The sequence below is a fragment of the Lampetra fluviatilis genome, chromosome 33 (genome assembly GCF_964198595.1).
Source record: "Lampetra fluviatilis chromosome 33, kcLamFluv1.1, whole genome shotgun sequence".
NCBI classification, from domain to species: domain Eukaryota; kingdom Metazoa; phylum Chordata; class Hyperoartia; order Petromyzontiformes; family Petromyzontidae; genus Lampetra; species Lampetra fluviatilis.
Window position 1 is genome coordinate 4,861,409 of NC_136307.1, and position 25,880 is coordinate 4,887,288.

At 43.8% G+C, this 25,880-nt stretch overlaps 1 protein-coding gene across 3 annotated transcripts; it reads right to left on the reverse strand.

Annotated features, from left to right (window-relative positions):
• Positions 1-4,055: 4,055 nt before the first annotated feature.
• On the reverse strand, positions 4,056-24,801 carry LOC144943953 (serine/threonine-protein phosphatase 4 regulatory subunit 3-like). 3 transcript variants are annotated; one of them, XM_078871862.1, is made up of 17 exons: positions 24,497-24,801; positions 23,770-23,825; positions 21,838-21,936; positions 20,976-21,191; positions 18,886-19,134; positions 17,497-17,667; positions 15,381-15,458; positions 15,126-15,242; positions 14,260-14,376; positions 13,037-13,168; positions 11,845-11,944; positions 10,852-11,010; positions 9,737-9,906; positions 8,964-9,109; positions 8,326-8,513; positions 6,972-7,372; positions 4,056-6,410 (listed from the first exon to the last, which is right to left on the reverse strand). In XM_078871862.1, the coding sequence occupies exons 1-17, from the start codon at positions 24,633-24,635 to the stop codon at positions 6,291-6,293; spliced, it is 2,658 nt and encodes an 885-aa protein (XP_078727988.1). In that variant the 5' UTR covers positions 24,636-24,801; the 3' UTR covers positions 4,056-6,290. The 3 variants fall into 3 exon arrangements, with proteins under 3 accessions (XP_078727988.1, XP_078727987.1, XP_078727986.1); XM_078871861.1 differs by having other exon boundaries at positions 6,972-7,369; positions 11,845-11,947; XM_078871860.1 differs by having other exon boundaries at positions 11,845-11,947.
• Positions 24,802-25,880: the final 1,079 nt, after the last annotated feature.

Sequence of the window (25,880 nt, forward strand, 5' to 3'; positions counted from 1 at the left end):
AAAACAAATATGAACCACACTATGGCTCCTTCAACGGAGGATGAGGAGTCAAATCAAAACTATACGAACTCCTTAAGTCCATTCGTAGTGGCCAGCAGACCTCGATATTGACATTAAGCTCACACCGGTGGGCTAAAGTAGTGAACTATTTGTCTTTTGTCAACGTGACACGTTTTTGCTGATTGGCCGTGTTGGGTGGTGGAGGGTTACGACACATTTAAAAATAACGCGATATAACCCAAAAACGTTTATTATGATTAAGCTCAGAATCTGTATTTATCCTGGAGAAATCCGACGAGCTATTGAAGCTCTTGTTCACAGATGTCCAGTAAGGGGCGGGTCAGAGAGTTACAACAAGAAACAATGCAACAACAAAACGATAGGAGTGCAGAGCTTATGATGAACACATTGCTGCCATCATACACAAGAATAGAATATGAATACTGTATATTGTAATACTCTAAAATAGAAAAAATGAGCGTTCCAATTGGGGTCTTTATTATAGCTTCTTAAATGGAATAACACTTTTTTGTTAAAATACTTTTCAAATTGTTATAATTTTGTGGGTTTTTTCAGCTTCTTGGTGAGCGTGTGAAAGTAAATTTTACATTTTGTTACGTAAATCGTAATGCTGGTGCTGAATGTTTCATCTATTTAGTGATTTAAGAAAGCGGGAGACGTTCAACCCCGTGGACGATGATTGGGTGCATTATCATTTACATAGTCACGTGATCGGCTGATCGGATGATTTAAAATGTTTCTGATTTTGCGTTTTCTTTATTTTAAATGCAGTGAACCCAAATGTATACTTTGGAAATTTCATTAGCTTTTACTTTAAGTACAGTACTATATATCACATTTAGTGGGACATGTAATTGTCAATTGCAAGTGTCTGTAAATTGTAGGTAGATCATAATACTTTTACAGACATACCATTAGGCTTATTTTAAACGCATTATTCCATCAGTCTATAATATGTATTACTGTATTGTGTATGCATTCCTTTTAAGGCTGTGTGATTGATGAATGCTGTTGGGTTCATAAAAAAAAAATTCTGCCGAATTATTTATTTTCACAAAATAATTAATCGTCTAACTTTCATAAATCTAAGATTTTCTATTTCGATATTTTGGATCTCATTCTAGAACTAAACCTTTCGGCCATATACAGTCCGGTAACGATATTAAATTTAACGTTTAAAAAAGTATGTTGTTATATGGTCAACATTGCCCACTGGCGGACACATCAACAACTGCTTGTCGAAACGCCTATTGTCGTCAGCTGTACCCCAGCCCTTTAGTGCATCTATCGCTGGACGAGAGGCCTCCCTTTGCACAACTAAACTAAAACTAAACGTTTCGATTTAAAGCTTTCGTGACTGCAGAGATTCATCTTCTTGGTTCTTTCGGTAAAGTCACGTAGAAGGGAAATAATAAAATAATAAAAATAAAACATAATAAAATCATTCTCACGACGTTTCGGTCACAACGCAAGCAGCCGTCCTCAGGTGAAGAACAGGTCTGTCGGAAAGACAGCGTCTGAATGAAACACCACAAGGCTTGGCAGCGTATATTTAAGCTGGGTTGGAGGGGGAAGAGCGCCTTGACAAAGGAATTTGCATATCAAGAGTAATTTAGCATATTTATGGGAAATGCAGATATGGGATTAGTCACTACTTATTATGTTGTATTTTTATTATTTTATTATTTCCCTTCTACGTGACTTTACCGAAAGAACCAAGAAGATGTTTTTATTTTACCAGGTAAGGCCCTCTGAGCTTTATAACTATTTTTCAGAAGCCACCTGGCGATCACAAATGATAGCTCAACGAAGTGGCTTATCATCGCATGGAAATTGACAGCAGCCAAATAATTCTAGATTTGAAGCTTTCGTGACTGCAAGGATTCATATTCATAGGTTTTTTCGGTAAAGTCACGTAGGTAAAAAATCTAAATTAATAAATTAAAATTAAAATCACGACGTTTCGGAGGCAACACAAGCTTCCACCTGAAGACGGAAGCTTGTGTTGCCTCCGAAACGTCGTGATTTTAATTTTAATTTTATTAATTACATTTTTTTACCTACGTGACTTTACCGAAAAAAACCTAAGAATAAGCAGCCAAATACTCTGAACGCGTGCTGGTTATAAACGTGGATGGAAACCCCCGGAGTAAAATCCACGCGACCACAGGGAGAGAGAAGCAAACTCCAAATATACAACAGGCCGTCAAGGTCGTGATCGAACTCACGACTTATGGACACCAGGCGAGGTAGTTAACATCTCGCCACCGTGGCACCCGACGACGTGCGGGGTCGTGGGGGTTAGTTGACCATACTTCATCACGCAGGTCAGTGAGGGCTGGAGAAGGCGGGAGCATCTAATTACGGCCGAATAATAATGGGTTCTGCTGCACTTCCCCCTTTGCTGACTTTCCCCCTTTGCACCTCCGATTAAGCACGGTTGGCTACTTTCGGTGCGAAAGAAGTTCAACATACATAGGTAGCCTATCAGCAGCAGACAACACCTGAGAACACGTTCATCCAAAGCACTATCCAGGCTCAACCTTGCTTAGATGTGGTAATTGGCAGTTGGTTGGTGATGTCTGATGATGGCCTCGTTGACGTATAATGAATTGACTCCTGAACTTGAATAATTTTTATATTTCGTTTTTAACACAAATTCTGTGAAAATCCCTTCCCGTGGGCGCCATTGTGCCTTACCCTGGGTCGCCAGGAGACAGTACAGCAAGTGGACTAATCGCTATCTGTTTCCATCTGTACGGGGATAGAGCGTTGTCCCCTCACGTGCATGGGGGTTCTCCGGATGCTTGGGTTTCCTCCCACATATATATAAATACATTAATCGTCCGAAAACACCTTTAAAAAAACAAAGCAGGACCCGGAAAAGCCACACCAAGTAAATTCATGAAGTGCATAACTATATATATGAGAAAACATTAAAATACCCGAATACTGCCATCAAAGTTCCTTATCGTTTTTGACTTGTTTTAACTTAAGCTTGGTGAGAATACAAAATAAGTTTGTCCAAATCATGATTAGAAAACGCAAACCATAGAAGATGCAATTAATTCACTAGACAATAGAAAATACCGACGTGAAATTTAACTTAAGTAATCGTAGAAATGTCTGTCAATATACGTTAATGCCAATAAGGCCATAAAGCAATGGCCCTCTTGGACCAATGTATTACATTAGCATTGGGTTAATCAGCCAAACCCTGGCCTCGTGTTAACTTTTCCTGAGCCTTATCAATCACCAACACCACGGAACTCCGATTTAGCAGAGAAATTGCTAAATTAACCCGAGATCACATTGGCAGTGGCGCACAGGCACAGACAAACTCTCGCTACCTTCGTTATCAACAGTGCTGTATAAATACATCATACTGGATCAGGATAACATTTTTGGAAATGGGTATCTCTTGTATGAGAAACCAAGTCAGTGCTCAAAAGGTAAGCTCATTCACTTGCTTTTATACTCTTTGGTTTTTTCGGTAAAGTCACGTAGGTAAAAATTAATAAATGAAAACTAAATTAAATCACGACGTTTCGGGCGCAACACAAGCGTCTGTCTTCAGGTGGGGTCAACGCAGCGAAAGCACAACCGCTTAAGTGTGTCTAAAAGATGGCTGTGACGAGGAATGATATAGCTGTGGGGGAAGGAGGGGGGGGCATGGTGAGTGTGGGGGCGAGGTTTGGGCTGGGAGGTAACGCATGGAGTTTAAACTGAAGCTTTGTGATGCAGATGCGGAAGTAGACAGTGCTTTGTCGATGACGGTGAGATGTTTATGGTTTCCGATTGTGCACCATTGCCAAAGAGCGGTACCTCAAAATTCAACCGAATGTTGTTTGTTGCCCGCGACAATGCACAGCGGTATTACGCGAAGTCCAAAAATACGCAAACTTACGAAAACTCATTATGGCCACACCACCAGTCCAAGAGGACTTTGTTCTTGGTATATCATTGACAAAATTAAGTTATCAAAGGCTTATTGAAAGCCATCAAGACTCAATGAAAACCATACAAACACCGACTGAAACTTGAGTTTTATTGTGGCAATGGGCAAATGGAAATTTTTAAAACAAGACAAAAGCCGATCGTATAATTCTTTCTTTTAAATTTCTTCACTGCGACAGTGAACACAAAACACTTCATTCTACAAATAACTGCACTGCTACATTTTTTTTTAAACGCTCGCAGAAATAAACTATACATTGTTATGACTGTATGCTGGTTATTTTACATGTTATTCTTGGTACAAACTACATAGAATTAATTTAAAACAATCAGCTACTTTTTTTCAGTCCCAAGCATGTTCAACACATGTAGAAAAAAGTATTATTAAAAACACAAAGCCACACCAATCAAAAAACCGCTAATTTTTTTTCTTTTTTTGGGATGTATATTGACTGATCACGAACTCAACGGCAAAATCTGCATTGGAAATAAAAGCGAACATTATGCACCACTGGGCTCAAATGACTTGCAACTCAAAACAGACGGTTATTGGAGCAATTGGGGTGAAGTTTTCCGCACAACTTGGACAAAAAAAAACATTTTAAACAGAACTTGAAGGCAATCAATTTTGTACAATGTACATACATTTATAAAATAATATTAATAATCCTAACACTTGCAGTGTTGTGGATCTGTACATTTCATGTTTGATTTGATTGCAAGGATTGCCTTAACTGTGTGAATAAAGGGTTTGTATATTACATATGACACAGTCGATACTAAAAACACTGTTTCTGTAAGGATGTAAAAAATTGAGTTGACCAAGTGCAGCCAGCAGTTTCAGTTTAAAAAATAAATGTGTAGAAAAATGTATTTGTCCTAACCAGGTTCGTAAAAGATTCTGATGACAAATTAGTTGGGGGAGTTTCTCAGCGGGCTTTTCTCGTTTGTGACATTTCACCGGTCTTAGGACATTCACTGCAATCACGCATTCAACATAAGTCAATAGCACCTCTTGAGCTGATAATAAAAATCAGTCTCTCAATGAAATGACTGCAAGTTGGTGTCTCTCTGAAAATAGCCTTTATTTCAAATTTTGCTTTACAAATACCGGTAATGTGATGCAATTCTAACCCAATCTAAGTCGCACCAATTCCATCGATCGGCAATCACGAGCAAAACTTTACGCTCAACTGCCAACAAAGAAGGTAAAACACTTGAAGCTGCGTCGGGAACAGGTGGCTCCCATGGATTGGGTTCTCAAAACTGGATCGTGACAGACCAGTTTTGTGAAACGATGACAAATGGCAAAAGATAGTCGCATTGTGACCGACCTTCAAGCGCAACAGGGCATGCATATCAAAAGTGTTCAAATGTTCCTTTAAATACATATTATAGGGACTGATTGTAGGGCTTTCAGAGAGATCACAACTGGCGACATTTTTTCTTAAATGAGGTTCACAAAGATTTATGCATTATGCAATGGATAGAGACAGTTTCCAAAATTTGTTGCAGAAATGGGCAGGAAGTTTTAAAGTCTGTCAAGTAAACCAACTGCTACTGATCACTAATTTTAACATGTAATCTGCACAACAAATAGTAAAATTGGTCCCGAACACACAAGACACCAGGGCCAGCAGTGGTTTTTAGGCTAAACTTTTACAGTATTTTAAAATGAAGGATAATTCATTAAAATTTAATAAAAGTGAGTGAATAAAAAAGCTGCCCCTACCCAAACCTAACCCCCCCCCCCCACCCATCATTTAAATCCTTCAATTAAATCAATTTGGAATTTTGTCATTAAAAGGGACACTGTTTAAATACGCAACCCTTGTGACGCATCCGCAAGATGAATAGTTTTCATTTGAGTAGAAAGTTTACTACGCACCAAGAGCTGGGACTGGCATCAAACATGCTTCACAGGAACCGTGCTTATCACCCTGAGTATAGTGTTCGGAGATCATCGCACACAAAAAAAAACGCACACAAGATCTGTCTTGTCAGCGCTTCAAGCAGAAATTGGCACTTGACTTGCAACACAGAACAGCTGCTGGTCAATGCAAAAAGTGACTGCAGTGCTGCAAACGCACCCTGCCCCTCCTTCCGTTTTCTTTAATTTAAAGTGTATTTTTCCGCTGATGCTGGTAGGGAAGGTGACAGGTTTTTTTTGTTTTGCTTTATTTCTTCGTTTCTTCTTTTGTAATTTCTTTAAAACGTCGATCTCACTTGCACTGGATGCTGCCGAGCACACTAAATCCTGGAGTTCCTGCCTCCTGTCGGTTGTGGAAAGTTGCGGCAGGCCGCAACCGCCGTTATGGCTCCAAACGAGGCCGTTTTGCCACCGATTCTTCCATTGCCTCCCCTTCTTTGTCGTCTTCCTCCTCGTCCTCCTCGTCCTCATCATCCGGGTAGTCCACGAGCCCGAGACTTCCCTGCGCCACGATTACGGTCGGACACCAACGGGGGAGGGGAGGCAGGGCGAGAGGAGGCAAAACGTTAACGGAAATGGTGAACAGCGGCAGGTGATTCAAGGGTCAATTCGTACATTGAAATGTATTTTGCTCACTATACATGCACAGAAAGGTACTTGAAAATTAACTATTTAGAATGTATACAAGCTATATAATGAAAACCGTACAAAAAACAATAAACAATAAAAAGATGGTCAAAAATAGACGAAACAAACTATTCTTGAATTGAACCATGACTCCCAAATCTTGACAATTCACACTGCTGTGGGAAGGGGAGGGGAGGAGTGTGAATCATTAGCATGCCTTTTTTTGTGTTACACAGCTCTCTACGAGACCACCAACTTGCACTTCTTCATCTCATCACACGAGGAATATAGCAAGCAAACTGAAGAATAACTGGTTGAAAAAAGATATATATAAGAAAATAAAACTAATTTCGTATGCCAGCAACCAATCTGGAAGTTTATTACGAAGAGAGACCCTCGGGTTGTCTTGGTCTGCACGCCGCGCGGGCCGACTTGCCTTGGTGGCGGTGGCGGCGATGGCGACGCCGACACTGCCTCCGATCGCCTCCGCGCTCGCGCCGTCGGGTCCAGTGGTTGAGTCCGGGGAGAGCGATTCGTTGGGCGACGCGGCGTGAGCGCACGACAGCGGGGACTCTGGGCTCCCGCCACCGTCGCTGCTGTTGCCGCTGCTGTTGCTGCTGCTGCTGCTGTTGCCGCTGCTGTTACTGCCACTCCCGGGGCTGTCCGTGTAGACCGCGGCGTGCGCCGTGGTGTCGTCACCGGTGGCACTGCTGCATTCAGGCATGGGGGCATCCTCCTCCTCGGGGGAGTTGCGGCCTTTGGGAGACTTGCTCTCCGGCTCAGGGCTGTCGGCGTCCTCTTTGCAAGGTAACAGCGTATCTTTTTCTAAGCATTCTGCTGGATGGACATCGAGACATAAATGTAACTAACAAAGCAAAAAGGCAATTTGCATTCATGATAAGATGTAACATTTATGGAGATTATCTCGAAGAGATATGTACCTATGTTGTGCGGGTAATGGTGTGTTGGATGAGCTTTAAGCATAAGTATTGTTAAAAGACCTGCAAACCTGTCGGCAGCAATGTAGTGATGCCACAATAACAGATATAGTATAAGCACACCAGAGTAACTCCACAAAGACGGACATTATTTAAGGGTTAAAAAAATATATCTTGTTACTGAAACTTCAGAGTTGTAATACATAGTTTTATGGACTGCCTTTCATACCTACCCAAACCAACAAAAGTTAATGCTTTATTTTTAACAAAATGCATTTTGCTGGCATACGGCCGATTCATTCACATTTTTACGTTGAAAACCAAGCCCCTTTTGAATGCCGCCAAAAATAACTACAGAACCATATTAATTGAATTAGTCATTTCATTTCATGTACACATCAACCACCTTGAAATTCCATTCAAACTAAGAATTCCTGAGAAAGGGAGTCTTGGCTAACTCGAGTTCGGTGGGACGGTTGCTACGACTTGCTGCGTAACTTTTTCCAATGTAACATTTCAACTCATTTGGCCGGCTGCCTGAGGACCCCGACAGAGTTCGAGGAAAAGCTTAGGATTCTCTGCATGTAGCGACAAGTGCCAGGGGGGAGGGATTACGACGTGCGTGCTGACATTTAATGTAGGAAAAACACAATGGCCGACGCTTGCGAATTACACCACTGGGTCTTTAATATCCACATCACAGCAGGCGAATGTGGTTTGGTAATAATGAAATGGATGCAAATCATGACGCTACAATGGCAGGAGTGGACAATGGGCCAGCTGTGCAACAGGCCGACAAAGGCTTGCATGCCACACGTGGCAGGGAAAGGCAGCCGGGCGCAGCGGTGGCACCTTCTTTGGTGTCGGTTAAGCTCTCCTCTTTGTCGTGCTCTGTCCCCGCCTGTTTGGAGTGGGGGACGACCGCCTCACCCTCTTCCCCCTCCTCGCTCTCTGCCTCGCCGTTCCACAGCTCGTCCGAGTCGTCCAGAGCGCGAGGGTCACGTGCCCCGGCGCCGTTGCGGAATATCGATGCTCCGATGCTTTGAATTGAGAGATTGTGAAATTAATTAAATGAGATGCATCAAACACCATGAAACGAGTCGTGTAACGATGTTTTGTCTCATTTATACTGTTTTGCACCGTCTAGTCTGCAGGGTGCATTACATTTTCACCATTTCATCTGATCCATGCTGTGCTCCGTCTCAACTGTAATATATCATTTGACCTGCCTGCAATGTTTCATATTTCGTCTCGTATGTAAGGTCTCTAATTTTTGTCTTGAGCAATCACGCAATTTGCCCAAAGGGGGAAAAATGGTATACAATTATGCACAAATCACAATTAATGTATTCTTATACCCATGACCAGATGCATGTATTGCCTACTAATCGAACACCTGCCGGATCAGTAAATCAATCATCTGCCAACAGACAACGTAAACAAACAAATCATCCCGTATAATCAATTCAGTCGCATCGCGACGAGCTCACCTGCCGGAGAGCTTCTGGCTCGTATGCCGCCCGCGCTCCTGCTCATAGCAAAGCTTCAGGGCACGGAACGTCTGCACGTAGTCCACGTCTTCCAGCGCCTTGCAGAAGTTCTCCACCACGTGCACCGTAAGAGACTTGATGTTCTCCTAACAGCACAATTTTCAGGTTAGAGAGCCAGCCAATACACAGAGCTGGGCTGCACAGGGATCAGAGCACTGATGCGGAACTGCCAAGAACCTGGGTATGAATTTAGATTTCAAGTCGTAGGTTGCAATTATAGCAGGTTGTCAACTTTTGCGAGTTGACGATTTTGGCCTGGTCAACCTCGACTCCATCAAAAATAACTCATCACATTAAATTAGATTTTCCACTTAATGTGGTCTATTCCAGCTCTCACTCAAACGTTTGGTTTAATTGAAAATTTGAAGAATAATCTTTGAAGGTTGTTAAAAGGTGTGCCCCAAATTTAGTTTGAGGTCTAATGAAGTGACTTGAGAAAAAAAAGGCTCTGCGATGTCATCTTCCGGGTCTGTTCTCCGACACAGGGCGACGAACTGCAAGCAGTACAGTTCCAAATAGAATCTTCACCTCCTGACATGACGCGAAATTTGGGAACAACTACTATTGTAACTGTGTCATTTATAACAGATTGCATTCACAGTGGAATTATAATTTCGGTTAATAATGCTGCTGTAATTGTAATTATAATTCATCCGAGGTGTGCATAACGCCGATAACCACAATTACAATAGTTTCGCCCGTGTCTCTCTCACCACTCGGATGAACTCGAAGATCTCGATGATGGCAGAGTTGAGCAGGTTGTAGCGGGGGCCGTTGCTCATGAACACCTTGATGACGGGCTCAAAGAGATTTCCCCGAAGGATGTAGCGGTTGTAGAACTCGTCCTTCATGCCCACGATCCTCCTCATGAAGCGCAGTGCACCTGGGAAGGGATTGTTGTCAGGTGATGATGCTCACAATGGTGATGGGACACCTTTCAAAATCTGCAGCAGCATCATGGCATGGTTTTTCTCCCGACTGTTAGACCTTACAATTTGTACGTGCGCAGCCCTTTTTGACAATACACTGCTGGATGCTGGCCTTCCCACACTGTATGGGTGGTGGGGATTATTTGACAATACTTTACCTTGACGGTCGGTATAGGTTGAAGGTGGCGACGAAGATGTGAGTATAGAAGTACAGTACAACAATGGATTCTGCTGTACTGCCTTCAGCAGTCCCCCAGTCTAGAGCCTATAGCACCTGTCATGCATGGTGGTCAACCATTCAAGTACTATTCAGGCTCATACCCACTTTGCTTCAGAGGTCTGACAAGCTGAAGCATATTCGAGGTCATTAAGTCACATGCACTTCAGTCGACAATTACAAAAGGTTAAAGATTACTAGAGTTTAAACACAAGTGATGTTACTCCCACACAATTGAATGTCAATGCAATGAGGTCACCACAGCGCACTTTGGTGGGGCGCTTGCTCATAACTCGTCTTTTTTCCTGATTAACAAAGCTTCCAAATTGTTGCAGGCAACCCAGGAACTATGTATTGGGTACATTTAAGAGAGTCTTTTAAATGGGATGCATCTTCGTTTAATAGCCAAGAATGATGCTCTAAAAATAGCTGTTCTCATGCACAAGCCTAGGAGCTTAGTCTGGATAGGATTATAAACCAACGCTACACGGAAAATGAACATCAATTTCAAACTACGCGACACCAGATGGTGTAAAAATGATAGCTTATTAATTATGAATATTCATCACATTCCTCCTTGGGCCCCAACAAGCGAAATCATTGCAATTTAGTTGATAAGCAGAAAGTGGGAGATTGTATATGCAAACGTAAAACGAGAGCAGTGACGGTCCCTGTCACTCACTGAGGGTGAGGAAGGCATGCCGGGAGGTGGTCAGCACGAGCACTTTGCGCAGGAGGTCCTTGGTGAGGATGTAGTTCTTGATGTGGTAGGTGTGGTGCTCCACGCAGAACGTTAGCAGTTCCAGGATGAGCGCCAGGAGCTGCGCCGTTTGGAAGTCGTCTGAAACAAGGGCGGTCGTTTATTCGGTGGCTACTTTGTTTGCTGTTGATTTTATGCATTAAAAAAAATTTCCTTACTCAATTTTATCTTTCAGTGTTGTGGCATGACACGAAGGATCCATTCGGAATCTCGCATAGCTTGTCAAGGAATGTCCCATGGAAGCGGATATAACAGAGCTACTTCTGAGATCCCTTTAAGTGACCTCTGGTCATGCGGAACCTAATTTAATTCGATTAGTTTTTTGTTTAGTCAGTGGTGACCGATCAAGGAACATCAACTCACTATACTAGAGAATAGTGGTTTACCCATAGGTAACTTCCTAGATTCAAACCAAACATTGGAGTTGTCAGCTCAGCTCTCTGATGTCTTGAGCCATCTGGCCACCTCTACTTTTATTCCTTGAAAAACAAAACTGAGGACTTGAGCCCATTGGTTCGCAATATATACAATGGCTCCAAACACCAATACTAATTGTTTTAAATGTTAATTAGACAGTTCATGTTCTTCAAAGATAGAGAAAAATATTGAATGTTACTGGCTAAAACGGTCACCGATTTCAAATTATTGCCAGATTACAAATAAAAAAAACGCGAAGTTAGTGATTAACAGTCTTGTAACAGAAATATATAAACGGCAGTAGAGTTTTGCGCAGACCCCTCTCCTCATTCACCCAACAGATGAGTTACGGTTCCTGGTATGTTTTTTTTAAACGAATGAATGTACATGAAACGTGCTATTGAACATATTTGTTGTCACAGCTGCTTATACATGACAGTTGATGATCGATGTTTCATGATGATGGTGGATGAGCGTTGCGATTTCCTGATTATTCACCTTTGCAAAGACTGTTCTCTGTCGTGTTGGCAAGCAGTGGTGCTGAAAGGATGTGCATGCATCGCCTGTAGAAGAAGCTGAGGAATTCCGTTTTCTCCGTCTTCTAAAGAAAAACGTACAATTTCCACCAGTTCCATTAACTCCCCCATCATGTATTCACAAGAGACTACCACTGTATGCTGATGCATCGAGATTAAGACCAGTTCAATTGTTTACTTATCTATTGTAAGTGAAATGCAAGCAATAAATTCAGTAATATTCAGCAAAATGTACGTTAATCCAGCTTTGCTTAAAGCGCCCAATGATAAAAAGAAAATACATGTGGCGTAGATAATGGAAGTAAATAGGATTTAGATTTTGCTTTATTTCAAGCTTAAATGCAACATCTCAGAGCACTTTACAAAAGCAAAGAATGGAAACGTATTTGAAAAAAGATACCGTACATACGTGTACAATCACCCAATAAGCTTGTGGGTGCTTGCTACTACATACATGGATATACATTATGTGTACACAATTAGCCGTAAGTGATAATGCACGGTTGGCTATGTACGGTGCGAAAGAAGTTCCACATACATACATTTTTAAGCAGCAAACGTTTAGGATTAATGCTGGGACATGTATATGCATCTGTGGGGTACATGCGGTGTGTACAGAACATGCTATGCATGTAGTACGTGCAGTGAAAGTGTGTGCATGGTGTAGTCTATGTTTGGTGTGTTGCCGTAAGTGTGTGGTGCACAATGTGTGTACGATGCACTGCGTTCCGTTTGTGGAGTGGTGAAAACAAGGTGTCGGCGTTAGTGTATGCAGGGCGTGTTCCGTGTTTGTGGTGCACTCTGCGGGTGTGTTACACATAGCGTGTCATATACATTCCACGTTTGCGTTGTGTGCGGTGCATAAGGCGTGTACGGCAAATTCCATGTATGCGGTGTGTGTAGTGTGCACGGTGATCTCCACGTGTGGTGCATGTGGTGAAGGTGTGTGGAGCGTTTGGTGTGGACAGACGCTCGCGTTATTGTGTGTACGGTATGATGTGCCCGCGGAGTGCGTGGGGGATGCCCACGGTGCGAATGGTGGTGTGCTCCGCGTCCGGAGCGTTTTGTGTAAATCGTTGCGTATGCTGTATTTCACGTTTGCCGTATGCGGCGTGTGCGGCGTGTGTCGTGCGTGCCGGCGTTGCTGCCCTCACGTTGGCCGTTGCCATCATGTTCTCCGGGTCAACGAGCACCCTCAGGAGCCCCATGAGCTGCACGGCGCCACCCAGCTCCGGGTCTGAGTCGCAGATCATCTGCTCTATCAGCAGGTTAATGAGCAGGATATCCTGAAGTACCCACACACACCAAGCAAAACAGGTCAGGGGATTCTCGCAAAGGATACAATTACTCACGTCCCACCCTCCCCAGCCCCTTCATGAGTCAACAAGCCGTCACTATTTTGAGGTTTGGATTCAATTCCAGTTTCGTTTCTTTACTCTTTGGTTCTTTCGGTAAAGTCACGAAGGTAGAATAATAAAATATATATATATCACGACGTTTCGATCGCAACACAAGCGGTCGTCCCTGCAGTCACGAATGCTTCAAATGAAGATTTCGTTTCTTTATTTGTCTGTTTAAATCGTATAGTCTTGTTTCATTAATATAAATGTAACACTATCACATAGTTTGCAAAAATGTATTATATATAGTGTCATGCCTGTAGGTCATGCACAATATCTGTTAGGAATGTAATGATTCATCCCACTATAATTCAGTGAGTTACTATAATTTAGACAGTTACCCTTCATAAATAAACTTTTTTCAGCGAAAAATCGTATGACCTATGTGGGTAAGTAAATTATTAATCATGCATATTATTGGAAAGTAATACAAATTTTGGAGTGGTGGCATAGTGCTTAGCGCACTGTGCTATGAACCCCAACGACCCAAGTTCGATTGCCAGTCAAGGCTGACATCAGTGATATCAGAACTTGTCCTGGTGTCTCCTCTTCATTAACCCCAACAGACCAGTGATGATGACAAACGGTCAAATAACCTTTCTAGATTTGAAGCTTTCGTGACTGCAAGGATTCCTACTCGTAGTTCTTTCGGTAAAGTTACGTAGGTAAAAAATAATAAAATAAAACAATAAAAATCACGACGTTTCGGAGGCAACACAAGTCTCCGTCATCAGGTGGGACCGTCACAGCCAGATTAGCTGCATAATTTTTTACCTACGTGACTTTACCGAAAGAACTAAGAGTAGGTCAAATAACCCCCACGACCATCACCGCGTGGGCGAGGCCATCATCCAACAGTGAATTGATAAAAATCTATAGAAACCCATCCTCAGACACGCGACTCGATGTACGTACGGCTAGCCGTGTAAACAAAAACCCAAAATCGCCGGATCAAAACACGGCGTGTATGGACTCACGTCGTCATTCTGCTGCGCCTCCTGCATGACGAACTCGCGCACCATGGACGGGCTGTACTCCACGATGTACGAGAAGATGTCTGTCGCCACGTTCCGAACGTCCGGATCCTCCGAGCCCTGCAGCACGGCGGCCGTGTCGCAACGCATGCATGCACACAAACGAGTCAGTACCGCTCGGGCACGTGCGGAATTCACAAGCGCGTCGGAACGTCCCATGCGCTTTTATGGCCTCGTTTGCAATTTACGTGTTTATTCAAATTAAGTGCCGCTTAACACCACACCAGCTGTTTGGAAAATCGATGGGATAAAAATTTTTTTTTCCAAAACGAGAAGACAAATCTTTTTTACGTACTTCCTATTTTGTTGAATAATTGCACTTTGGAATGCGGTAACAGGATTCAATTGAAAATTAGCTGTATGTGAAAAAACTGTCCAGTTATGAACAGTTAAAATCAGAAGGCCACTGCAAAAACAAAACGCAAGTCAGAGTACCCAGTACCAATCGCCTTTGTTAAAGAAGTCAAATTATGTTTTGTAAAATGGTAATTTACTCCAATTGTACAAATAAAAAGCTAAATATTGATTTAAATAAGTGGAGTTACTTTTTATTTATAGAAAACCAGTGAACAGTTGTCTTGTGGTTATTTAATGTCCACAACAGATTAGACTGCATACTTGGTAATTACTGCTCAGCTGTGGGAATGCAAAATGTTAACCAGTGCACTGCAATCTGACCACTCAATCGACTTTGGGGCTATTCATCACAAAAGCGAATGAAAACTGGTTCTTTAAATCCATTATAAAGTGCCGTGTTCCCATGGCGTTGGACAAGCCGTGCGCTCCTGTTGCAATGCGGTCGTGTTTACCAAGATGACTTCCAGTGCAGAGAGGACGCCCAGGTTTGCCAACGTCTTAAAAAACGAGTCCCTGTTCTGTGGTTGAAGCGTTTGCGAGAAGGCACAGAACTCCTTCAGGAAATTAACCTGTTACAAAAAACGGACAAAACGTACAATGTTATATATATATATAAAACGAATCCATGACCAGTCAGCAACAACAACCACAAATAATCATAATCGGAAACCAATAATAAGTTGTTAGTTCTTAAAAGGTGAACTCACCAGCTCCCGTCTCTTGTCGTCCTCCGTCTCAGTGTCGGTGAGTTGAGCAAAGAGCTCTGTTAGGAACTTCTCATCCTCCTGCGAACGGTGACGCGAATATCAATTTGTATTTGTCACTTTGATCGTACATCACAATCATCATCTTGATGATCATCATTGACTTACATAGTGCCTCAAGGCATTAAAAGAGTTTGGACATTGACACAGCACACGAGTAACAAAAAATCCAAGCATCATTAACAACACAGAACACAAAACCAAAATATATCTCTAAAGGCAGTGGTAGGAGAGTTTTAGCGTTCAAAACGCAATACTGAACTAATATTCTTCAGCATTATTTTTTTATTAGGACATCGTGAAAAAACATAAAGAACAGATTCTGGCAACGAGTTCCTTATCGAGGAGCGAGAAACGCAAAAAGCTCCATCAGTGATTTTTACCACAAAGTGGAACACAAAACACCACACTGCCCTGAACATAAGCCCAAAGGAGGAAAGCCAGGACTCCAAACAATGCTCAGGATGACACCATTCAATGGCTAACCAACCTCAGTTTGAACATCTAATTGCTGCTCTATATCGGCAATAAAAAAAACAATCATTCGTATAGGTCAGGGGTCGGCAACCTGCGGCTCCGGAGCCGCATGCGGCTCTTTTGAACCTTGACCGCGGCTCCGGGGCGGATGCTAGCGAGGGGAGGAGGCGCACTGTGACACCTGCTCTGGCGTTGCCGCTGCTGACAGGTCGCCGCTCCGCTCCACACTGCCCGCCCGGTGACAGGCAATAACGTTGCCGTTGCTTTGTCACATGTTTGGAAGAAGTAAAAACCTTCCTGGGCAGCAAAGAGCTCACCTTTGCTGAGCTGGAACAGCCAGAGTGGCTGGAAAAATTACATTTTATGGTAGACATGACAGCACATCTAAACACGCTAAATACAACCCTTCAGGGGAAAGGAGGCACAGCCCTGCACATGCTGGAGGAGGTTTTGGCATTCGAGCGCAAGTTGACAGTGTTTGTCAAAGATTTACAGAGAGGTACACTGTCTCACTTTCCCTCTTTGAGAGAGTTCAAACAAAGTCATGATACGATAAATTTGGAATATTTCAAGTCTGCAATCACCACAATGCAAAGTTCGTTTGGGAAACGATTCTGTGAGTTCAGAGAGGAAAAAACGACATTATCCTTCCCTGTCACTCCCCTGGCGATCGATCCATCCCTATTGAATATGACTGCATTTGCAGGTGTAAGTCAACCTGATCTTGAGATGGAACTGGCCGATATAGCCGACAAAGATATATGGGTGTCCAAGTTCAAATGCTTGACCGCTACTCTTGAGGATGTTGCCCGTCAGAAGGCCATTCTGGCTCAGAATCATAAATGGAGTGATATTGAAAACCTTCCCAAACAGGACAAACTTGTATTCGAAACATGGAATGCCACCCCCAACACTTATATAAACATGAAAAAGTATGCATTTGGAGTCCTGTCGATCTTCGGCTCCACATATGTATGTGAGCAGGTCTTCTCCAACATGAACTATATTAAAAACAAACATCGATCACGCCTCACAGATGACAGCTTGCAAGCCTGTGTGAAAATGAAGGTGAAGTCTTACAGCCCTGATGTGCAGACACTGTGCACTGAGGTTCAGGAGCAAAAATCCCATTAACCAGGTAATTTAGCTATTAATTTGCAAAAATATATTTTACATTGTTAAGTGAAAAAGTCCTTTTTTTATTCAGATTGGCAGCTGACTGCACGATCCTGTATATAGCAATAAGGTAAGAAACAATATATGCAGTGTTATATTTGTTTTAAATGTTGCAATGGTTTTGCGGCTCCCAGTTTATTTTTTCCTTCGGAAACGGGTCCAAGTGGCTCTTTATGTCTTAAAGGTTGCAGACCCCTGGTATAGGTGGTTCCTGTACGCTGCAAGGGAAATTACCCATTTGCTGATCTACGTGCGCTTCCCGAATTGAGCGTTGCTTCAAATTTAGACTTACACTCACAGTACTTGCATTTGAAACGATCGCGATTTTACACGTGCGCCGCGGAAGGTGCCGTTACAAATAAAGACGATCAATTGTGATACACGACGCAAGGATGCCGAATTGTACCTGCAGCATGCCGACGATCTCCACCTTGTTGAAGAAAATGAAGGAGCTCAGCGTGGAGAGCATGTTCTCCTCAAAGATGGAAGGGGTGGGCAGCACCACGTCCTGAATGTACTGCACCCGGTACGTCTGGTGGATCTTCTGCCTCAACTCGGGATCCCTGATTGGAATCACCTGCACACGCGACAACGTGGCACGAACGGCTTTCGTTGTTAACTCGCGTTCAATATTTAGAACTCACAAGAGTATTCGATCGTCTCGATCGTCAAAAAAATGTCACGGCTGTAAGAACCCACTTCATAAGAATATAGCAACTCATTAGGCAATTAATCGACTCGTCGATAAATAAGCTACAAGCATTAAATCAGGTGTGTCAGCAGCTATTATTACTATTTATGCATATTAATACAATTACATGTTACCTTCAAGCAACATGGAACAAGACAACAAGACTGTCAATACAAATGAGACCGTACACAAGAGAAGAATGCTTTTCAGAATTGTGACCCCCTAAGCATGACAATTCCTCACATCGTGAGGTGGGTAGGTGAAGTGACATGCATACTACACATTTAACTAGAACCTCATGATAGCTCGGAGGGTTCTGCGTTACTGAGATGTGAGGAGAAGGGGCAGACATGAGAAGGGAGGAAAAGCTGCAGAGAAAGAATTGTAACACGCATGCAATACATATTACATAAACCACACAACATACATTACAGGGACTAAAGTATAAACAAGACTAACTATATACATGAAATGCAATACTACACCTGTCGATTTGGAGTATCGCGTACATGTGGTATTTAATAACATGATATCTATCTATCCATTCGCCTTACCTTCAAAGTGTGGGATTACATTCAAGACTAGGCATTAACCAAGTTACCGGTTGAGCGATAAAATGTACTCTTTTGCTTACAATACATACATCAAATCGCATGCGTAAGAAAATTATATACGCTTGATGTATATTTTGTATTTATGCTAAGCTGCAACATAAAAAATTGGCATGATACGTATAGGCCAACGGTGGAAACAAGATAAAACAAATGAGAACCGTTATAAAAAAACAAAGAATGAAAAAACACAAACAATACAGAAAAAAATCTAACAAATACAAACTAGACATTATAAACGAGACAAAACAATCAATTCTTGAATCAAATCATGACTGCATCATAACAATTAATCTAATTTATGGTGGACAACAGTAGAATTGTTACGTAACTCTCCAAGACCAATGCCTATGTTATTGCAACTCATCAGCTTCATGTTTATCGCATAACAATCAGATGGGAATACTGCGATGCGATCGTCAGGGAGATGATGGAGAACGGGGGTGGGGGGGGGGGGCTCGATAGACGATTTGGCAGATCCAAGGACACGCACCTCCTTGAACTTTGCGATCTTGGTGAGGAACTCGCGGTGCCTCCGTGGGTGCGAGAGGGACGGGTCGAACTCCAGGCAGCCGACTACGTCCATGATGCAGTCGTCGGAGAACATCACCTCGAAGAGCGGCGTCTTGTTGAGCAGGAAGAGGCCGCGCACGATCTCGTGCAGGTGGTGCAGACCCTCAGTGTTCTCCAGGTCCTCGCACACGCTGAACAGCTCCAGCAGCTTCTTCACGTAGCCTTGTTTCTACGGAGGCGACATGGACATGGGAACTCGTGTAAAGCGCTATGAATAACAACCGATTTATCACCACCTTGTATGTAACCACAGGATGATGGCTTAGAGAACATAACTGTCCCTTCTGCAAACTGTCAAAAGTCTGGAAAATTGGTTGGGTAATGCTCAGATCTCGTTTACAATCACCGAACAAGTGGTGAAAACGAGACTATTATGATGTGAAAGAAGTTAAACATGCATACATTTCACAATCAATCACGATTTGGCAATAGTACTGCCAAATTATGTAAAGGATCCAATCAACCAAAATGACCTCTTCCAAACCTGGGTAATATGTGAAAGCTATCCCCCTCAGTCGGACATCGAGAGTACAGGAAGGAGTTTATCCAAACCACCACCCCATTATTGGGCTCCATGAAAAGGCACAATAGACAACAGGAGCGGGCTATCTAGCCCTTTCCAAGTCTCCTCCACAATCTGCAGTGCTCTGGGCCTCAAACCTGCGGTGCTTGCCAGACCAAAATGAACCGAGGACCTCCTGCCAATGAGGGGTTTAACCAATGCCAGCTTATTATGGTGCTATGGAAGGTCCTTCAAGAAAGGCAGATCCACAGGATGAGGTAGCTCTTTAAAAAATATTCCTCGTGGCCAGAGGCAAGTGGGCTCTCTACTGTCATCACACTACACTCACTGGCCCACAAATGCAAATATCTTTCTCGAGCAGCACCCTCTTTTATCAGTGTGGGTGAAGGTCACTGTGTTGCCAGAACATAGAAACATCAAAACTAAACTAAATACCATTTGAAAAAAACTTATACATTACAAAGGTACCATTTATTTACATTATAATGCTTGCATAAAATCCACATAGAAATTCAACCATATATTTTGGGAAGGTCCTGTATTGGGAAGTTGCCGCAATTCCTTTTCAAGGAGTGTATTGCATGTGGGAGGAATATGACATGTCCAAGCAATCTCTGGCATACGACCATGCAACAGTTAAGGGTCAACGCCTAAGGATTCACAAAACACAGTTGTCATGCCATATTCTGGCTATTGCCTTTGAGATAAAAAAAAAAATCTATGTTATCCACCAAATCTTGCTTCTAAAGCACTGGTAGTATACCACCATGGGAAACTAAACCCAATTATTAGAATTATAAACAAGCAATAAAGAAAGACAGTGCTAGTCTTTTGGACAGACAGACCACCCATGAAATGGGGAATTTCCGCCACAGACGAAAGTCCACCAATTGAGATAAGCACTGCCAAACACCCATTTGAATCAAGACTCACTTTGTTTGATGCTAGATGAAGCCACAACTCAAAACAAAATATACCATTATCATGTAGATAAATACCTGATATGTATGTCCAACACTAGTTTGTAGCCTCATTAATAGTCAAGCGCATCATTGTAATATTTTAATCTTGATTTGAAGCTTTCGTGACTGCAGGAATCCATAATAATCCGAAAGAACCAAAGAGTATGTAATATTTTAGTGATGTGTGCAAAATCATTTCAACACACATTTCGATAAAATGCCAAAGCCGTGCCGGCAGTGCAATACGACAGAGTGCTAGAGCATGGTTTTAATATTTTCCTTTCTCAACAAAGCTTAAAAATGTCAGACAGCCAAGAACACATGCACATTAGGTGCATTACATATCTACAAGAGCTACTGATCATTTAGGTTGGGTCTTCATAAACCCTAAATCAGGTAATCTTGGGTCCAACTGAACCCGTGCGTCCGTTTCACAACATGACCGACAGATTAATAAGAGAAAATCCTTAATCTATGGAACTCAGAGGGCTGCAGCTGGGCGGGTGCCAGAGAGAGAAACCTCACCTCAATGGCGGTAGCGAGCCGCTCGCGCCGTATAGGCGACGGCAGGATGGAGGTAACGAGCGCAGCGAGCTCGCCCAGCCGGCCCAGCTCGCATGGCGGCAGGTCCACGCACGCCGACGTCACAGCAGGCTCCGGAACATCTTCCAGGCGCTCCTCCTCAGACTCCTCCTCGCCCACATCCTGCGTGATGTCCACCGACGGGTCCTTGCCTTGAACCTGTGGTGGCCGACATGCGGCGCTCAAGACCCACGGGTCGGCCTTCCCAGGCAGTTCTTCTGCGTAGACCTTCCCGACGGGCCTTCTCGAGGGTCCCATATACAAGCGGGTGTAGACATTACATCTGTGTATGCAGTGCACCGTTGAGAAACTTTAATTGCGTTTTGCTGAGAACCATTGCTGTTCATGTGGATGTCACTTGCACTTAGGGAGAGTAATTAAACATTATATTTGAGCGTTAATATTATTCGTGCAATAGAAGCTGGATATAAGCAAACCTAATGTGAACATGGTTATGAGGTAAGAAACACATCCTTACATTAAACTGGTGGGAGGGAAGGCAAAGGCAAACTTATAATACAAGCACACTACTGTGTATATAAGCATACAATGACTTGCTCCCAAAAGGTGTGCTTATATCCAGATTGTACACTATTTAAAATTATAATAAATTGCTACTGTTTTGTTTACCGTTATAAATTTGCAACTGATAATCATCACTTGTATTTTTTGCAGGACATTCTGCTTGCAAGTTTAAAAAAATATTGCAAACCCACATTCGAACAACCACACAATTAACATAAAAAACAAATAAAAAAACTCGAGACATCACATTTAACACATTTACTAATTTGCAGTGTCATACCTCACAGATTTTCTCCCAAATCTCGTCACACCCAGCTTTTTCCTGGAAGCTCAGGGCCAAATCGATGTTGTCCGCCTCCGACCAAACTATGAGCGTGTCCTACAGTGGCAGAGATCGCCGAAACATCACGAATATAACCGGAAATGAGACAACGGAAATTGGTTAAGTATGTTGATCAAGGAAACATGTTGCAAAAAAAAACTCACTAAACTCCATCTTATTTTCCTTAAATCAACAAATACAAATGTTTTGACACACTAAACAGCAAAATAGAATGTGCTATCATCTATATCTGTTTTGTGGCACACATGACAATTTATGGAGATGACAGAAACAGCACACAAACTGTCAGGCCATGCTGAATACTGGACATTCCATTATCTATTTTGTCTTGAGAGAAAAACTTTCCAAGCTGTGGTTATTTTAAGCTTTGCTTCACATGTGCAAGCAGGTGACAGCTTATTCCACGACTTCCTTAAAAAGGACCTCAACGTCATAGATTTTCAATGCCATAATCGTTTGGCCACTCGTTGTCTCCAACCAAAAGAGGTCCTGCTTTAAATTTTCTAGATTGTAAAAAAATACATTCTATCCCTGAAAAACTGTTAATGTCACACCAAGTAAAATGTTGGGTAGTATTAAGTAACTATAAGGAAAACATTTACAAATACTAAATACTTTTTTTGAAAAGTAGAAATGGTCAGTGACAGTCAAGTAAATGAAACATTATGCTGATGAGAAACCAACAGGGTAGAAGTTGGAACCTGAAATGAATGGCAGGTATTTCTTGGAAGCCAACAAAAAAAATGTTTTACCAATCTTCCACCAAACCTGAGCAGTGACAAAAAAATATTTGAAGCCACTTGCCCACCATGAATGAGGTGATTTCATGTGGATGACAGCCAAACATGATGATCCTTTATTTTTAACCCAAAAGTGTTAATGTAGTGTATTGAGAAATTAGACTGTTCTTTTGTTAGATATGGAGTTCCTTTACAAGCCATCTTTGAAAACAAGAGGCATAAACGGAGCATTGTTTAATGTTCAATAAAACCCAGGATTACATGTGACCTGTATTAAATGCAGCATTACATGATGCATTTCATTGCAGTGTGACTTGACTAGGGAGTTAAAATGTGACTTCGTAGCCAGTGGCATAAAAACTCTTCAATGAAAATATTTACATTACATTTATAATGCTTAAGCCTAAACACTTACATGTCATTTGAGGTGTTTCCTGAAATCAGCCATAGTTGTTGTTCAGGGTATTTTTCAGGCCGTTAAAAACACTTCTTTCCCCCTCCCTCCCCTCGACACAAGTTCCATCTTGCTGGGCTAACTAGGTTTAGCAGTCGTGCACAAAGTCCGACTTTCGTTTTGGTGGCAAAGAGGCACGGTAATGTCGCAAGCATGTCAAACACCCCACCCCCCCCTAAAGTACTGACAACAAAAACAAAGAAAACCCACCGATGTGGTCTGTTGTGTACAGCATCTTGAGATGTGCTTGCATTTATACGCTGTATACTGTACATCCAATTTGTAAACATAATTCCCAGACTATTATCAATACACTTTATACGGTGTGACAGCCGGTAAAGAAGCTCTGCTTTAGCTCTAGGCCGACTAAAACTTGTTGGTGGCTAATGTATTGTACTGTTTAAAATAGAATTTCGTATTGTCTTCTCTTTTTTTTTTAATGCACATTATGTACTCAATTTCGTGGTACAGCTAAATTCAGTCAAGCGAACACAATTGTCCCGAAATTTAAAGTAAGCCTTGACAAAACGTGTATACTTGATCGGATGGTACACGGATGAAAAGGTACTTATTACAGCCAATGACTCAGCTCATAAACTGAAACGTACCGGGCTCCCTACCCGTTCATCTACCTCTGATTTTGGTTTTTACACAAAAAACACAGCATATTCCCACCTGTTGTTTTTGGTAAGCCGTATCCTGCTGAATCTTGGACTCTAGAAGCACGGAACCTGAAAATATTTAACATGAGGCGATCGTTGATTAGGACAATAATGATGGTAATAAGTTAACAAGGCAGTAAGTAGTACACGGCACAAATGACTACACAATTTCACCAAACGCCAGGGGACCAGTGGACGGTTGCATAAGGTACCTTAAGTGACCTAACCCTTCTCAACTTACACTAATTAACATGGCAAACTACGATAACATTTAGGTGGTTTATGCAATCAACCATATGAGTAAACACTTTTGCAGCAATGCATTTTGAAACAATACAGCACGAATGGTTATCAATACTCTTAATATAATCACGGACCGATCACCACACGGCTTACAACTCCTGCGACATTATCAAAAACCGCAAAGACACCACAGCCTCGGCTTTCATAGCAACGTTACACATTGTTCAACACCGCCGCGATAAACACGGAAAATAATAAAAAATATTTCCACAAAACCGCCCGCGGCCTACCGCTATCACGCACACACCGACCCTCGGCTAGCGGCACCGCGGGAGGCCCTCACTCGGGTTCCCGGCGGCCGCGTCAGGAGAGCAGAGGGGGGCTCTCGCATTCTAACAAAAGACCTCGGATATTTAAAAAAATAATGACAATGTTTCGCCCGCGAGCAGCAACACTCTGCGCAAAACGAATCAATCTTTAATGAAAACAACAAATACCGTCCGATTCAGCGCGAACGAGCAGGGACATCCCCTTGAGCCGCTCCACGTAACTCGAGGAGACGTGGCCCGTGCCCCGGTCGTCCCACTGCCGGTCCTCGTTCAGCGTGTACAGCTTCACACGCCTCCTCGTGTCCATGGCGTCGCCTTCTCGTCTCGTCGCTCGTCGCGACGGCAACCGCTGTCGTCGGTCCGCTTATCGTTCGCGGCGTCGTTCGCGCTCAGACGTGAGGGCCAAAACGACGAAGACGACCCCGGGCCGCTCACCACGGTCGCGCCGCCATCTTGGCGCCTCGGCCTCGGCCGCTTCATCACGGCCCCCCCCACCCCCACCCCGCGGGGTTTCCCGGCCCCGGCGGCAGGGGCGAATTGGCGGGACATTCAAACTGCCGGCCCGCTGGTGGCCAATGACGTAGGGGGCACGACGGGATTGGTCAACGGGGGGGGGGGGGGGGCACGACGGGGTTGGGGGGGTTGGTCAACGGGGAGGGGGGGCACGACGGGGTTGGTCAACGGGGGGGGGGCACGATGGGGTTGGTCAACGGGGGGGGGGCACGACGGGGTTGATCAACGGGGGGGTGCACGACGGGGTTGGTCAACGGGGGGGGGGGGGGTGGGCACGACGGGGTTGGTCAACGGGGGGGGGGGGAGGTGCACGACGGGGTTGGTCAATGGGGGGGTGCACGACGGGGTTGGTCAACGGGGGGGGGGGGGTGGGCACGACGGGGTTGGTCAACGGGGGGGGGGGGAGGTGCACGACGGGGTTGGTCAATGGGGGGGTGCACGACGGGGTTGGTCAACGGGGGGGGGGGGGGTGGGCACGACGGGGTTGGTCAACGGGGGGGGGGGGAGGTGCACGACGGGGTTGGTCAATGGGGGGGGGGGGCACGACGGGATTGGTCAACGGGGGGGGGGGGGGGCACGACGGGGTTGGGGGGGTTGGTCAACGGGGGGGAGGGGGGGTGCACGACGGGGTTGGTCAACGGGGGGAGGGGGGGGACAAGACGGGGTTGGTCAACGGGGGGGGGGGGGGTTGGGGGGGTTGGTCAACGGGGGGGAGGGGGGGTGCACGACGGGGTTGGTCAACGGGGGGGGGGGGGGGCACGACGGGGTTGCTAACGGGGGGCACGGCGGGGTGGTCAGTGATGGGCACAATGGGGTGGCTAAGGGGGGCACAACTGGATGGTTAACGGGGGGAAATGGGGTTTGGGGTAGGCAAATGGAGCCCCCCTGCACTGGGAATGATTGGGGCCTCAATATTGCCAACTTCAAGATTTTGTCGCTGTGTGATTTGTTTGTTTTCGCGTGGGTGAGAAATGTTCAGACCTTAAGCTGCTGTATAAGGGTGAGCCGCGGGAGGACCTTGGTGTATGTGTGCACTATA

Coding starts and splice junctions, on each gene's coding strand:
- LOC144943953 (XM_078871860.1), bottom strand. CDS start 24,635: ATGGACACGAGGAGGCGTGTGAAGCTGTACACGCTGAACGAGGACCGG. Junction 17,668..18,885: donor AGATCGCAAAGTTCAAGGAG/GTGCGTGTCCTT, acceptor TCGCGTGTGCAG/GTGATTCCAATCAGGGATCC. Junction 11,948..13,036: donor ACATGATGGCAACGGCCAAC/GTGAGGGCAGCA, acceptor GTTTTTCTTTAG/AAGACGGAGAAAACGGAATT.